The sequence below is a fragment of the Trichomycterus rosablanca genome, chromosome 6, assembly GCF_030014385.1.
Source record: "Trichomycterus rosablanca isolate fTriRos1 chromosome 6, fTriRos1.hap1, whole genome shotgun sequence".
Taxonomy (NCBI): Eukaryota; Metazoa; Chordata; class Actinopteri; order Siluriformes; family Trichomycteridae; genus Trichomycterus; species Trichomycterus rosablanca.
The window spans coordinates 33,761,927-33,779,291 of NC_085993.1; the positions used below are offsets into that span (position 1 = coordinate 33,761,927).

The following is a 17,365-nucleotide window of genomic DNA, read 5'->3' on the forward strand; positions in this document are numbered from 1 at the left end:
CTATGTCTTAAATAGAACAAGTGTAATTTGATCACAACATTTCATTAAGAACGCTTTGTAAATGTTTTAGATATTAATAATTACTCAGTTGCATTAAAAGAATGTGACCTGGCAGCCTGCATTTGGAGTGTTGCATGGAAAAGAGCTATTTTATACTTGAATATGTCAAGCATAAAGTAGACTGAATATCCTGTTACTGCCCTACACTGAGTACAGAACCACAGTATTCCCAGTAGCATGTTAGCTTAGCAGCAGATGGAATTAGACAAACACCCAGATCCATCTTTTGAGTTCAAACCCAGTGTTTCCTGGACTGCATTATACTAGCACACTAAACAAAGCTCACAGTTGGGTCAGACAGTCTGAACAGTTCAGTATGATTCTGGTTATTGTAGAAAATTCCAGCCCACATGTTGGTTTAAGATGAGCTTTTTGTTGGTCGCTGTGGTTTTGTTTAGCTTATAATTAACTTATATTGTTTTATATTTATTTTAGATTAACTGGGATTAACTGGGTTGTACTCAGTAGCACAAACTACCAAAAGTAATGTAACCAGGTTTTTCATCAAGATATGAGATGGAATGATACAGGACTATTCCACCAACTCTATTGCGCTTTCCTTCTCTTTCAGGACTGGAACCAGACATGGTACACACACAAACCTGAACTAAGCAACTGCTTTCAGAACACGATCCTGGTGTGGGCACCTTGCATCTACCTGTGGGTCATCTCACCTTTCTACTGTCTGCATCTGTACTGTCATGGTCAACGCCGCCTGCCCCTTTCACTTCTTTTCAGTGCCAAGCTGGTAAGTGAGCACTTAGGTAAACAAATCTATTAATGGTATGTTCTGAGTTTAAATGCAGTGGTATTACCATACATGGTAAAATGGTATTAACCCCAGACATTGAGCTACAGCAATGCTAATCAAATTCCAAAATAAAAAAGATGCATCAGTTCTCTTTTTGAGTATCAGTAGGTTGGCACAGAGGTGCAACTGGTTAGACTGGGTGGTGCACAGCAAGATAGGTCCTGAGGACCTGACTCCTGGTTTGTAAGAAGTCTCCTTCTAGATATGACCAGGATGAAGTGATTGAAGTGAAGTGATAGTGAATAAATGAAGTATCATTAGAACCAAGTCTAACTGGTATCACATTCCCATTTAATTGAGATAAGTTAAAGAACTTCCAGCGTGTCTGCAAGTCTCTGCATTTTTACAAATGCAGTGATGCACCCCCACACCATGACAGATGTTGGCTTTGCACCTTTCAGTAATAACAGTCTAGATGGTCCTTTTTATCTTTGGCATAGAAAACTCGACATCTGTTTGTTTGTTTTTTCAAAAACAAGCTGAACTGTGTACTCATCTGACCACAGCACACAGCTCAGGCCTAGAGAACTCAGACATTTCTTCAGAGAATTGATGTCTGGTATTCTTTTTGTGTAAACGCATTTCAAGTTGCATTTCTTGATGCAAGGGTATTCTGTGTTTAGTGACAATGGTTTTCTAAAGTACCTTTGAGCCCATGTGGCTATATTTATACTAGCAGCATGACGATTTCTTATGCTCTGCTGTCTGAGAGCTCAAAGGTCACAGACATTCAACAGTGCTTTCCGGGTTTGCCCTACACGGTCTAAGATCTTCCTAGATTCCCTGAATCTTTTCACAGTATTTTGAAAAGTAAATTGTGAAAGACGATTTTTTTATTTTGCAATCTTGCATTGAGAAATGTTCTGTTCGAACTGATTTGTAATTCTCTCACAAATGTTGGCACAAAGTGGTGATTTTTTTTTTTTGCTTGTAAACACTGATCCTTTAGTGGAGCCTCCTTTTATACCCAATCATGATTCCCTTAGCTGTCTTTTTTTGCCTTTGTCCCAACTTTTTGGAGTGTGTCACAGGCATCAAATTATAAATGTGCAACTATTTGTAAAGTATAATGAAGTTGACCTAGTTTTTGGAAAAAAAAGAAAAGATAGGAAACCCTACACACAAGCCAAGGACAGTGAAACTTAAGCAGTAAGCCTACTACCAACTACTGCCGCAGCCTGTGCCCAGTGTGGTTCCACTACATGGGGACCGCCCTGGAAAAGGGGTCATCACAAGGCCTTTGGGGCAGCTTGCTCATTCAGGTTCTAAACATGAATTGCTGCAATGCCAGCTGAGTTTTCTCAAAATAAATAATGTATAAAAGGCTTCCCATTCCAGTAGAAAACCAGACGAGACGGATGTCACAGTTTCACAGAGGAAAGCAGGTTTGCCAGACAGAAGAGCTGGCAAGTCAGAGAGGGACAAACTATGATTATGTATAGACACTCCCATGAATTAACACTCAAAGAGGTGCAGACGACCCAGTTTAGAGGAACTTACAAATCAACCATGTGTGCCTTCATGAATCCTCTGCCCACCAAAAATGGGAACACAGAAGGGGTTAATAGTTTATAAATATAAGATTATGCTTAATCTCATTTTTGCTTTTGCCATGGTGTTAAATTCAGACTTCAGATTTCTGGTATTTTTATTGAATAAGAAAATAGGGAGGCTTAAAGTAAAGAAAATGTAGCAGGATGATGTCCAGCTGTGGTTTGGCCAATAAATGGAGAGTCATAAAAGCCAAACTGAAGGATTCTGAATCAAAGAAAACGTGGCAGAATGGTGTCCAGCTCAGGGACAGTGAGGCAGCCATTTGGGCTGACGGCCCGATCCGCAAAAGCTTGTGGGCGAGAGTAGCATACTGGTGTTTTCTGAGTTGTAGACTAATTTTCACATTGCTACCAGAGTCATTTCAGTCTGTGTGTAAATAAAAAAGTCTTTTATTTAAAAAATGCAAACTGTATTTTTAATAAATCACATCATGTTCAAAAATTTTTTAAATGCTGATGAAGGCAATTTTCTATTATCAAAACTGGTGGTGCTTTCTAACACAGAAATTACAATGATTTCATAGGTGTTCACTTTGGGTTTGGTGACTGTAAAGACCACAGCAAATGAATAACATCATTTTCATTTGCACCAAACTATTTAGCGACCCCAATGTGAACTGTAAATAAAAGAAGCATGTTTCATCATATTAATCAGGTCATCAGTTAGAGTAACATTCTGTTAAAGTAAATTTGTAGTAAAACCAAACCACGGCAATAAAATGCCTATGACATATCAGAGTTGATTTTCTAATCAGATGTTTTTCCTTTGTACATATTTGTCCAGTCTGTACATTTGGTTTACATGATTTACAGTCATACGACTTTTTAATCACACAAGTAAAGCCTGTGTTAGTTTTCACAGTGTACCTCTATGAGGGTTTAAATCCACCACTGCCCCCAAAACAATTCCTCACATCCGAATACATATCTCTAGTTCAGCAGTGTAATGAGTGTCCGAAGGCATTTCCGGAAACATGACTCAGATGATTCTCACCCAGGTCTGAGATCCGTTTCTATCTGTCTCCCACAGTTGCTTGGCTTCTTCTTGGCTTCCTTTGGCTTTGTGGAATTCTTCTATATCCTGTTGGAGCGAAACCAGGAGATCCATCGTCACCTTGTCTTTCTACTAAGTCCGTTCATACGCAGCCTTACTGTGGTAACGTATATTCCATTACATCAGAGTGTAATAATATCACAATTTTGACATCACTACATCTAGCTTATTAAGCATATATTAGGTGTGTTATGTGACCCTGAAAGAAAAAAAAAAAGATTTTCCATTTTTAAACCAACACAAAAAACTGATTGGGTAGGTTGGGTGTCACATCGGACATGCAAATGATAGAGTATGATGGAATCTCTGGCTGATATTGAACCATTTATTTTGAATATCATTACAAAACTTAAGACATGATACTGTATCATGTGATCAAATGTGATTTCACATCAGATGGCTTTCAATTTCCAGCTGTTGAGTGTAGGCAAACAAAGTCCAAAAAGTCCACTTCTGTCCAATCCTGTTTGCTGTATATATCAGTTACTGTGTTACATTTTAAACTGGACTACTATTAAATAAATGGCTAAAAATGTCATGACCATCATAAGTACTTTTTACTATTGACTAATATCTGGTAAACTGACTAGCTGCTGGCTGCAAGCCTTTTTGTTATTTGTAACATTGCCTACATTAAATTTTGATTGTTGTGGTATCTGTTGCTACCATTAAATAAATCACAGTAATTTTCATTTCTAATTTTCATTTGCTTTTTTATCAGCTGCTTCTGGTAAATTCTGGTAAACTTACACATTGCCGAAACCGGCAGGTTTGGACAGTTCCCTGTCTTTCCTGTTTTCAGAGCTGGCTTTTTCTTTGATGGCCATAATATCCTATCATATCTCAACATCCAGTTCTCATTTCTGCACTATCCCTTTTATATCAACTTTTTCTGTTGCAGGTTGTTGATGTTCTCCTGTATTTCAACTGTTTCTTTGTTTCTTTGTTAATTGGCCACTTATTTATTTGCATTTGTCCCCACTATTTCGTTACTTGCGTGTGTGTATGTGTGTGTGGATTGCACCTGGCACTCTCTGTAATGAGATATCTGAAACATAATAATTATTAATAATTATTAAAAATGTTAAATTTTGATGTTTTTAAAGCATTATCAACCTTTATGTGTAATAGAGATATGTACAGTTTGTGAAATACAGTAAAAATAGGGGCAGGTAAAAGTAAAGCTTCAGTGTGTAATATTAAGCTATTACAAACCCTAACTTGTTCTTTTTTTATCACCTTTAAAACCTCATACAACTACGTCAGCTATGACTGACATAGTAGACATCATATTTTTTTTAGCTGGGGGTGACCTAAAACATTTGAGTTAAATAGTGTGGAGGTGAAGGAAGTGTGGGCATAACACAAGGCTGCAAGTCTTTGCTGACCAGGGACTTTTTATCCAGACAGCTTCCAGAACAGATGCTTACTTAATCTATGGTCTCCTCAGACACCTAAATAAACACTGACCACTGCTTTGGGAAAAATACTGAGAGGGATGGCTTTTCCCCTGAATACTCTTTTATTGAACGATTTTAATATTAATTGTGCATATAAAGAAATAAATAAACCCTCAGGGATATAGGTCAAAGAAGCTTTGATGTATTAACTTTATGCACAAATATTGCTGTTTAAACCTTAAAAACACTTATTTTGTGCTTTCTCCGCCTACTTCACCACATATGGTTGTGTCTTGCATAATATCTGGCCTTATGTAATCAAGAGCTTGGTTAAGCTGAAAGCGACAACAACCACAACATGGTCTGACCTTAAAACCCAGTGTTTATTTGTTTCTTTAGTCATACTCTTAAAGTGAAGGAATTTTTGCGTTTCTGGAGAACATTGTGAGAAGTAAATGCTTTTATCCAAAACAACTTAAGAAAGCAATGCAAAATTATGTTCTATAATGTTATTGGGCCCAGTTGTCAGGTTTCAAAAGGTAATTTGCAATGACTTCCACAAAACATTAACATTCATTGACTGGTGTCCTATGAAATATGATTATTTATTTTAAATGAGAATAAACCACTCGCCTGAAAAAATATATGTATACAGGAATAGTTTGGTCAAAAACTAAAGTGACTAAATCCTCCCTTGCCAATAATTAATGACTAATCTTTGAATTTGTTGATGTCTTACATATTCTGGAAATTTTACACAGTCAACAGTTGACACCAAACTTGTCTTAGCAGATCCACCACATTTGGGGTAGGAGGAAAAAACTTTTTGGCTGTAATGCTGCATGTATGCTTCAAAGGCGAACAGTGTTGATATATCAACATAATTCACCTTTGAAGCATTAAAATAAAGCATGTGATGATATTCTTTACCCATAAACAGAAGTGAATAAGAGAGCCCTTGAAGTTCTCCACTTAACCAAGGAACCACAGACATACACAGCCATCCATTCTAGGTGTTTCTGTTCTGCACCACTGAGGGTGTTATACTAGTAAAACGTACAGTATATTTTTATAAAACCTGTAGTAAAATACTTGAACCAAATTCCTTAGGTAACTTAACAGGCAGTGAACCCCATGTTTTAGGCTCAATGATGCTACTTCTTTTCCCAGTTTCAGTTTTCGAACGTTACATATTGCAGCTTCAACTTCAACAAACTTCAACAAAACTAAAAACAAAAAACCCAAAGTTTGTCTTATATCAGAGCACTTAGGTCCACCACTCAGTCTAAGTGGCTGAATGGGCCTCATCTAGTGTAATCTGGGCTGGTGGTGCATCACCAGCTATATTCTGGTGCCAAATATTGTTGATCCACACAACTTCACTCAGCACTTGCCATGTATGATTACAAGGTGGGCACCTAGTCTGAGGCACAACTGAAGCGTTAAATTCCTCCTACGCCACTCTAGTAAAGAAACCATTATTTCCCATTACAAGGCAGCTGTAACGAGAACAAACATCCATTAGCTTCTTTTTGATCATATGCATAATGTTTGTATATTGAATCCAGATAGTTAGGTGTCTTCAAAGAGTTTTGGCCATACCAAGTAATTAAGAGCTTCCCTGAAATGTTTTATTTGATCTCTGAGGTTAGGAGCCTTTGGTTTGTTTCTGGAAAATGTTAAAGTTTGGATCTGGTAAAGGTGTGGTTTGGAATAGCGTAAATCCTTATGTGAACCTGGCTAGATTGCCTTGCCTTATGTAATTCAACTGTGTTTTCTGTTGCCTAGGAAACACTTTAATAAATAAAGTCGTCATGACTAAAATTAGACAGAAAAGTATATACACCACAGTGAATTTAGACTGGGCTGCACGGTGGTGCAGTGGGTAGCACTGTCACTTACAACAAGAATGGCCTGGGTTTGATTTCCTTGATTCTGATTCCTTTCTGTGTGGAGTTTGCATGTTCTCCCAACATCCACATGGATTTTTTATGAATGCTCCGGTTTCCTCCCACAAGTCCAAAGATAAACATTAAGGCCAATTGGAGCTACTAGAGATTGCTAGAAAGTGTGTGTGTATGTGTGTCTGTCCTGTGGTAGACTGGTCACCTGTCCAGGTTTCTCTTGCCTTTCGCCCAATAATTTAGACCCACTATGACCCAAACCAGGATAAAGCAATGGTAAAACAATAAATTAATGAAAAAATGAATGAATAAATTAATTAATTTAAGATGAGATGAGGACAACCAAAGTCAGCCTGGTTTGCTGAGAGTTGGAGAGTTATTAATGTCATTGTACAGTAAAAAGAGAAGAAAATTACTCAAAATACATAATAAATGAGTATTGCCTGGTACATATTGTTTTATTAGACCAGCTGTCATGTTAATTTATGTTATAAACTGTGTACTCCTGTTTATTTATGTGACCTGAACTGTGGTCATAATAAAGGTACACCCATTCACAAATGTTATACACAGTTATAAACAAGAGGATAGAGCAATGTAAAAAGGTATTTTTTAAAATTTATTTCTTCTGGTACAGGAAACTATGAGCTGAACTGATGTAACCTTACTAATGTGATAATTACATTTAGCTTGGGAGCTTTCTGGCTTCTCTGTGGACTGTTATTGTATAGTCTATTATGTCATGGCTTATATATGCCAGTTTATTTTTATTGGCTGTCCATTTAGTTGTAAAGCTATTTATAACACGTTTATGTGGTTATTGTTACATTTACAGTAATTTCACACCATCTTTAGAGATCCAGATGGCAAAAGTCCTGTTTTTGTTGCCTAATGGCTGGACTTGTTTGAGATAAGGTAATCTGAGCAGTTATGCCAAGGTGTCACTTTTGCAGCGCCAGTCCAATGCTTTAGCCCTCTGTATTAGCTGTTAGCATGTTAATATGCAGCTTCCCAACCACTTATCCCAACACTGCACATATTTTGGTGACTCTATCCAGCTCAGGCTCTGATTGTCACATCTGTGTTTTAGTTTTTATCTATAGTGCTAGATTAGTCAAGACAAATCTCCAAATCTGGTGATGTTGCTAGTCCATGGCACTCATTGAAATGAGGTCTTGCCCTGCCTAGGGGTCCTGGTATGAGTGGATCAGACACAGCAGCACTGCTGGAGTTTTTTTAAAATACCATGTCCACTCACTGTCCACTCTATTAGACACTCCTACCTAGTTGGTTCACCTTGTAGATGTAAAGTCAGAGACGATCGCTCATTTATTGCTGCTGTTTGAGTTGGTCATCTTCTAGACCTTCATCAGTGGTCACAGGACGCTGCCCATGGGGCGCTGTTGGCTGGATATTTTTGGTTGGTGAACTTTTCCCAGTCCAGCAGTGACAGTGAGGTGTTTAAAAACTCCATCAGCATTGCTGTGTCTTATCCACTCATACCAGCACAACACACTCTAACACACCACCACCATGTCAGTGTCACTGCAGTGCTGAGAATCATCCACCACCCAAAAAATACCTTCTCTGTAGTGGTCCTGGGAGAGTCCTGACCAGCCCCGGTTCTGGACTGCTTTGCTTGGGGGGGCAGTAAAACCTAATGAGGGGGCATGTTGATAGTCATGTTTTTGAAGCCAGAAATATATTCAAGGCTTGATTTGTGCATGAATGATGACAGCCAAGCTATTGATACTGGCTTAAAGTGATGTATGTAATAAAAATGCATGTTTTCGAACTTAAACTTAAAACCCAATGATTAAAAAATACATGTTGATTATGTAAATGGAGAAAAAAGATTATCTAATTGTATTTCATTTTAATACGCCCCCTTAATTAAATTGCCATTACTAATAGAACAACTCTATTTCTTGAAAGGCTTTAATACAAATTTAAGTCAAAGCTGACAAATGTACCTACACACAGACTGAGAATATTCAAACGTGGAAATAGGAATGAGTGAGAATATTTATATTATTGGGAAATTAAAATATAAAGAAAACAAAAGAATACTAATTCTGAAAAAAAAAAGTGTTTACCAGTATACCTGCCTCTCGCTCACACTAACAGAACATATACTGCCGAACTGAACTGTTTGGGGCAGTCTGCCGATTTTTATATGACTCAAAGAGCCAATCAGGAATAAGCAAGGAAATATCTTCACACTGTAAAACAAAATGCATTTTTGTGATTGGTTCAGAGATAATTTTAAAAATAGCCGTTGCTTGCATTGTGCTTGGGGGGGCAAAGACACAATTTGGGGGGGCAATGCCCCCCTCAGCCCCCCCCTAGCGCCGGCCCTGGTCCTGACCATTGAAGAACAGCATGAAAGGGGGCTAACAAAGCATGCAAAGAAACAGATGGACTACAGTCAGTAATTGTAGAACTACAAAGTGCTCCTATATAGTAAGTGGAGCTGATAAAATGGACAGTGAGTGTAGAAACAAGGGGGTGGTTTTAATGTTATGGCTGATCGGTGTATAATATTGTTGGATAAATAGATGTACAGCCCCTGATCAAAGTAAAAAACTAAATTTACATTTAGCAGATGCTTTTATTCAAAGTGACTTACAATTATGAGTGAATGCAATTTAAGCAAATTAAGTTTAAAGGTTTTGCTCAGGGGCCCAACTTGGTGGCTTTTGGGCCTGAACCTGCAGCCTTTTGATTATTAGTTTAGTACCTTAACCACTGAGCTACCACTGTCCTGTGATTCATGTGATCCATTATAAAACTGTACAAGTCTTCTTGTTGGCATTCTCAAAACATATTCTCAGAAAAAAACATGACCTCAAGACAGACTAACAAACAACAGCTTGTTATTTGAAAAAAACTACTGTTAGTCTAAGACCACAGGAAAGATAAGCTATGATCATTGGATAAAAAGGCAGAAAATATAATAATGCATGATCCCTGGACCTCTGTAATCATTGGTTGTTTCGATTAATAATGGATCTTCTTTTTTATGCTAGGTGTTAGCGGTGTGCATAATCCAGTGGGAGCGAGTCCGGGGTTGCCGCTCCTCCGTGGTGCTCTTTCTGTACTGGCTGCTCAGTGTGGTGTGTTGTCTTGTGCCCCTCAGAGCCAAGATCCAGCAGGCCATCGAACAGGTGAGAAAAATAACACACACACCCAATCTGGGGCCTCCATTTCACAATTCTCTCCTAAAACTTTGAAACACACGTATTCACTTGCACTTATACACACTTACACACAAATGTACATAGACACACAAATGCGTGCCATCGCGTATATGCAAATGCACACCCGGTTTTAGATGTGCGCACATTTACTTTAGTGTTGACACATTCCAGAGCACACATCGACACTAGCCAAGGCATTTTTGTGGTAGCTATTTTCAGGGCTGGTGTTAGTTTGCCCCACTTTGGAATTGGTTATGGCTTGTCATATGAATATATGGGCTAAAGTAGAGTACATACGTAAATGTGCTGGTGTGAAATCTTTAATGACCGGTCAGAATGTATTTATTTAGGGGTGTAATGAAACACTCAGCTCAAAACTAAATTCTATTTTATTTGAAGTGCTTTATGATATGCTCATTATACTTTTTGAACAAGTAAAACAAAAAATGAAAAGACATGTGGTACATTAATACAGAGAAAATGGACAGAGGTCAAGACTCACTTGACCTTGAGATTTGCTTTAATTTTAGTACATGTTACTCCTGAAGCAAATCCAGCCAATACCAGGTTTACACCTCACAGTGTCAATAAGGTCAAACCACATTGCAAAAATGCACACTTCTATGAAATAGGGTGCAATTTGAGATTAAACCAGAGTAAGCATTTGCTAATATAATGGTGTGCCTTGCATTGCCAGCATATGAGAATCAGTAAAAATGTATTTGTTAACTAAATGGAATAACGAAAATGATATCAAAGTTATTAGCACCAGATTACTTTAATTAGTGCCACTCTTACATTACAAAAAGATGTTAAAGTGTTGCATTATTACATCCCTATTTAGAGTCAGCTTCAAAGTTTATAAGAAATTGGAAATGTAACAAATAAGAAACCAACAATATGGTTCACTAGCCCTAATAAATGAAAAAGAAAACATATTTTTGAACAAAAACACACCTCTGTGCTATCGTTGACTGGGCGTCTAGACAGACCTAAAGCTCTGTAAAGGATTGGCACCCCGTCCAGGGTTTTCCTGCCTTCTGCCCAGTGTTTCCAAACAGAACTGGACCCTTCACAATGCTGACCAGGATAAAGCGGTTGATGAAAATCAAATGAATGAATGACTCGTTGCAGTGGGTTTCTGATTACCAAAATTATGTCAAATTCCATTTTTAAGATAATGTGTATTCTTATTGGGATCTTTAAAAACATTCCACACTTTTATATTTTTGTTGGAAATGGTGAGTGCGAGAGGAGTAGTAATTGGCCGTTTCTGAGAGACTGTGAGAAAGCTTATAGTCTGGATTTAGCACCATCTGATTTCCGAAGAAGCTTTAAGGGGAAGAAGATTTTCATGTAATGATGATGTGAAAGCAGTGGTGCATCAGTGGCTACACGCTCAACCAAAAACATTTTTAGCTGATGGCATTAAAAAGTTGGTACGACACTGGGAAAAATGCATCAAAAGGTGACTATGTAGAAAAGTGATGTAATTTATTTTTAAATTTTTTAATAAATACAGTTTTAAAAAGTGTGGAAACTTTTTAAAGAACCTCATAAATATAAAAATATAAAAATAAATATCTGATTGCTTTATAAATCTGAGCCTGTGGTTTTTATCCTGCATCATACACTAAAAAGTCAGTCAAAGTTGCACCAGTAGCACAGAAACACATTTTCATCAGCTTGCTGAAAGCCAATTTTTTGCTTCCATTAGAAAGAAAGCAGACAGTTTAACTGAACTATATTTTGTGACCACTCAAACCAAAGCTGACCCTGTTTTGTTCTGTGGTGTGGGAAGAATATAACTGTATCTTGGCATAATCCCGCTCTGCCTAGGCAGATGTTTACTCTGCTTCGCTTGTTGCTTCACAACTCCAGAGCCGTACACAGGACCTCACACAATATGGCTCAGGCAAACAATAGGGAAGGTGAACACACTCCTGCAAGTGTTCAGAAACACATGTGGGTCGAATATGGAGTTGATAAGTAACACAAATTTGGCAGCTTGCCCATAAACAGAAGCCACAGGCTTCCAGAACTGCAATCTATGCATTTCCAGACCATAGCGTGACTCCCTGTGTTTACCAATCCTTTTATACATTATTCATTCATATAAAGCACCCTATTAAACACTTTGGTTTTTACCAAGATTTGCCCCAACTGTTCAAAATAAGATTTATGGTATCATTAATGCTATGGCACGGCCATTGGCCTGTGGCATCAAGGAAGCTTGCAGTTTTAAAAGCATGCACTATGGTACACAGGATAACTTTTAGGCATTATTTATCCCTATTAAAGACGTATCCAGTTCAGACACATATTATTGCTTAATGAACAACCTTTACCCTATCACCCTGTTTTTGGAATGAAGCTTTCCAACTTGGGTTGCTTGAAATACATATGAACCAATGGTATGTGCACCACACAATACAACATATTTAAAATGTTATAGAGAAGAGGGTTGTCTGTGTCATTTTTGTTTAGTTAAGTTTGTGGATACTAAAAATGCATTATAAGAAGTATGTGGTCACAGCAAAAAAACACTATTATGTCTATATCCACAGATATAGTTTCTTGGTCTCTCTGCGTGTCTTTCCTATCTCCATCTCTATTGTTGGAAAAAACCCTGGTGTATTTAACTTTGTTTAGTTTGAATTGGTTAGATAAGTGGAATTTAAACTGTAGGGCAGGCCTCGCTAAATAATCAAAATACATTTTCTATAAATAAACATAAATGTCATAAGGTTATATACAGTATACAGTATATACAAAATTTGTATTACTTAAGTATACATTTAAATATAAAATAGCCTTAGCTCTGTTGTTTTTTAGAACTTGGAAAATACAAAATAGATTTTCTTCAATCAGGTTCAACGTTTTATACTTAATACCAAATCTAGATGTCTTAACTACTTACACATTGTATTGAGAGGAGATTTATTTATTGGGGGGCTCTACCCATAACATTAAAAAAAAACTAGGTTAGATAATTAAGAAAAACAATTGTCATCATCTAAGGAGGGTGTATCTGACACTGTAAGGGCTGAAAGTAATATAAAATGTAATAAAAGGGAGACATCATGATGGTCAGATGTTTTATATAACATTGGGGCAACTACTAAGCCAGAGTGAGTGTGGCTGTTGAACATTTTATGAGATCCAGACCAATGCCTAAGCTGAGCTGGACATATTCACTAAGTTGGAGCAACGAAAGTGGATTTGTAATAAGAGAGCAATGAAACATCATTGAAGTAATCACCTGAGTGTTAGTATGCTACTGTTGGAAGTGTTAGTATGCTAGTGTTAGTACACAAGTTACTGTTGGTATGCTGTGGTTGCGTAGCCGATGGTGAAACAGTAAACTTACTACTTTGCTGCCCAAGAAGTAAAACCACTGGGCAGAGCAAATCATGCTGCTATAACAAGACTGAGGTAGATGGCTGATTAAATGCAAAATTTTAAATTTTATGCACATATCTAGTTTATTACTAACTCTAAGAAGTAACACTGTTGAGGGAGGGGTATTTGTGGCCAAATGGTTTTAGCCTTTAACCCCAGAGACACTTCAAGCGTTTTAAATAAACCCTGGTTAAATTTAATTACATGTCATTATTAAATTACTCCTTTATAAGTACTCCTGCATTTCCTTTCAGGGTCTCACTCCAGATGTTGTCCATTACTTGGCATTTTTCTCGTACTTCGCCCTTCAAGTGGCCCAGCTTTTCCTCAGCTGTTTTGCAGAACAGGCTCCTCCAGGCAAAGCCATCCAGGTAAAAGTAAGTAGTGAGTGTGCCATTACGTTCCTACAAACATGTTTGCACCAACCCCAACAACCACAGTGAATCATAGTCTTACGGAATATAAGACCCTGCCACACCACAGTGCGTGTACACCATACACCACGTGTACACCATGCCTTGTCATTAGTAAAAGTCCATGATTGGTTCAAGGACATGTTTTTAAGACTTATTTATCTCATTGCAGGTGGTGATTCATCTTTTGGAATGTGTTCCACTAGTGTTTATAATAATAACTGCCCATTTTACCAATGCCTCAGAAACCAAAGATCTAGAATTAAGCAAAATAGCACCAAAGCAAAAACAAAAACACATTTAAATATAAAGGGGTGATATAATCTCATTCTTAAAAGTCTAAGATAGGGGTCCCTTTTCCAGACAACAACAAGAAACTCATGTGTGTGAGATGACGTTGTAGCCACAGACATGAGTGCCACACCCGATGGTCCTCTCCTGTCTCAGTCACTTCCTGAGTTATTCACAACATGCCATTGAGCGAGACCTCCGGTGAAGAGAATTAGATTGTAGGTGTAGGGTTGTGTTTGGGTGAATGGGTACAGGGGCAGAGCTGAGGTCAGCAGTGGGTGGAAATGTGTAGTAAGTAAACCATGCTAGTCACACACACAAAGTTGACCACAGCACTAGCACTCACACTTAATCACACAGACACTCTCACTCATTTTCTGTTTACTCTCCATGCAGTGTGGCCAAATACTTTATTCTGCTTGCCCAGTCCCGCTATCCAAGAAGGCAACACTGTAAAACTACTGCTCTCTAAAAATTCTTTAGGCTAAGTGAGAGTTATTAGACAGCTTTTATGTTATTCATATATCCTATATATGCATAACATATTGCACACCTGACACCTAAACACTAAAACTATAAATATGGGAATCTTATTTTTTGGCTGATTCCAGTGTTGGTGCTGTAACAGCCTCTACTGTAATGAAGACTTTTTACTGAATTTTGGACCTGATGGCTGTGATTCTTTTTTGAGTTAATGAAGTTGTGTGATAGGTTCTGGCTCACAGACAGTGTTCCATTTCTTTTTAAATGTATAAGATAAGGTTTAACACAGCAAACTAATTTCAAGCCTTAACTTTATCGTAGGAGGAACTTTATGTAACAGTGCAGGTCACGTCTTGCTATTGAAGCACAAGGTGAAGTACAGCACCTGCAAGAATATAAAAAGAACCCAAGTGCAAGATATTTAACCAAGGTAGAACAATACTGCCACCAACAATTGCAAATATATAGGGTGGGCAAAATAATAGAAACAAAGTACCAAATGAAATGGCCAAATGGCAAGCTGTAGCCTAGTGGTTAAGGTACTGGACTAGTAATCAGAAGGTCGCGGGTTCAAGCCTCACAGCTGCCAGGTTGCTGCTGTTGGGCCCTAGAGCAAGGCCCTTAACCCTTAATTGCTCAGACTATATACTGTAACTGTAATGTAAGTTGCTTTGGATAAAGGTGTCTGCTAAATGCCGAAAATGTGAATGTAAATGAAAGACAAAACATTTGCAGCCTGCAACGGAGAAGGTGAAGATAGAACAAAGAACTGAGATATGATTGTCACAATATGACAGGCTGCTCTGGACAACTGTGACAACTCAATTTCTCAAAAAAGTAAAGATAGGGAACTCTCAGGACCAAACGGTGTCAGCAATACACAAGCAGCACCCCAATCACACCAGCTGGTGAACTAGCTAAAATGTACCTAAAATGTTTAGCTAAAATAGTCTAGTCTACTAGACATGGAACATACATATGTCAAAAAATGATTTAAATTTGGTTGTTTGTTGTTGTTGCTTTTTTTTTTTAGAATGCCTGCCCTGTTCAAGATGCATCATTTTTGTCAAAGCTCCTCTTTTGGTGGTTCAGAGGGTAAGTGAATAATTGTAGTAATTAAAAAAAAAAATTTATTAAATTTTTTTTTTATTTATTTAAAGGACAAACTTGTCAACACATATAATACCTCTATTAAAAAGAAATAGCCAGTGGATTCAAATTTTCTGCCTATTCATTTAAGTTTTTTAATTTGAAATAATTTAATGTGTTAAATATACAATAACATAGGTATTCAGATAGAAGACTAATATGTTTACTAAGCAAGTGTATATGTGTTTGTGTTTTTGCAGGTTGGTTGTTAAAGGGTACCGAACACCTCTGCAGGCAGAAGATCTGTGGTCCCTCCGAGAAGAGGACACTTCAGAGAAAATCCTCTCCGATCTGGAAGACGAATGGACTGCAGAACGCACCAAACTGCAACAGTATGACAATGTTATATCATTATTTTAAACTGGAGCTTACAAATTCCAATAAGTATAAAAAAACTAACTATATAGATAGTTTTCATATGAAGTCTTAAGAGAAAATCCAATTGAAAATTCCATCCCGACAGTGAATCACAAAAACGAGTCTGAAAATAAATAAACAAGATGGTGAAATAATAAAAGCCAGTTTTCCTGGTACCTGTAAGGCTGTTTGACACAGTTGAGTCCATGTTGTAGCATTGCTTAGATTGAGATTTGACTGCTTCCAGGATTCAGGTTTGTAAAGTCTTTGTAAAGTTTTGCTTTGTCCGTACTGTCCTTGTGTTTGTGTGTTTTTGTCAAGGATATTCTGGCTTTCTCCCACCTCAGGAAACATGCCTATAGGTCGATTTATTCATGAATTTTAAATGTCACATTAGACTATACCAGAAACATTGGGCACAAGTGAAATTTTACCCTTGTAAATCAAACAGCCGCCATAGGCCACAGTCACCACTGGAACATGTGATTGTTTTATTTATTGAATTACTGTCCTGTAGATATGGCCATTGTCATTCTGGAAGAGATCATGGATTATATAAGGATCAAAAAATTACAGAATATTTAAAATATTATCAGTTGGAATATGTATTATTTTGGTTTGTCTTGACTTTTCTCTTTAAAAGTGATAAGTAGACCCAAACAGTGCCATCATATTGTCTGCCAAAGCAGAAAAGAGCTACCAAGCTCCCTCACTGTAAGGGTCAAGCAATCAAGCCTATACTGTTCTCTTGGTGTACTACACATGTTCAATGAAACACATCAAACAATAAGCAGTAAAGCCACTTAAGTCTTCATAATTAAAGCTTTCGCTAGTAGTTGAATGAAGGCTTAATTGTTGATGCAAATACTTAAATGTATTATGCAGTACACCTCTTTTCCTGTTTCACCAGTCAGTGTTCAGTTTTTTTTCTTTCATGTGTCACCTGCCTGTATATGTCCAAGATAAAGCCCTTTTTAACACGCATGTCTGATTTTTGTCCTTTAACCAGACAGGAGATGTACCTGAGCAACAGTGTGATGCTGGGATCGCGCTTGCCAGATCAGGCTCAGCTTCTAAGAAAGCTTCAAAAAGAGCAGAGCTCAGGCTTCTGCCTTCTACGAACACTCGCTCGCAACGTTGGACCTTATTTCCTGTCAGGAACACTGTGCCTTGTGATCCATGATGCTTTTATGTTTGCTATACCACAAGTCCTCAGGTAAGACAAACATACTAAAAGACTTACATAATCTGGTCCTACTGCTTCTTCTAGGTTCATGACCCTCCCCAA

The 17,365-nt window shown here is 37.6% G+C and overlaps 1 protein-coding gene across 1 annotated transcript in view; it reads left to right on the top strand.

Annotated features, from left to right (window-relative positions):
- Nucleotides 1-17,365, top strand: part of abcc6a (ATP-binding cassette, sub-family C (CFTR/MRP), member 6a) — a 41,679-nt gene that overhangs the window by 580 nt on the left and 23,734 nt on the right. Inside the window, exons 2-8 of the mRNA XM_062997719.1 lie at nucleotides 632-808; nucleotides 3,455-3,580; nucleotides 9,812-9,949; nucleotides 13,639-13,755; nucleotides 15,605-15,666; nucleotides 15,921-16,052; nucleotides 17,087-17,293. Of these exons, the coding sequence (XP_062853789.1) occupies nucleotides 632-808; nucleotides 3,455-3,580; nucleotides 9,812-9,949; nucleotides 13,639-13,755; nucleotides 15,605-15,666; nucleotides 15,921-16,052; nucleotides 17,087-17,293 (959 nt within the window). The remainder of the gene's footprint in view (nucleotides 1-631; nucleotides 809-3,454; nucleotides 3,581-9,811; nucleotides 9,950-13,638; nucleotides 13,756-15,604; nucleotides 15,667-15,920; nucleotides 16,053-17,086; nucleotides 17,294-17,365) is intronic.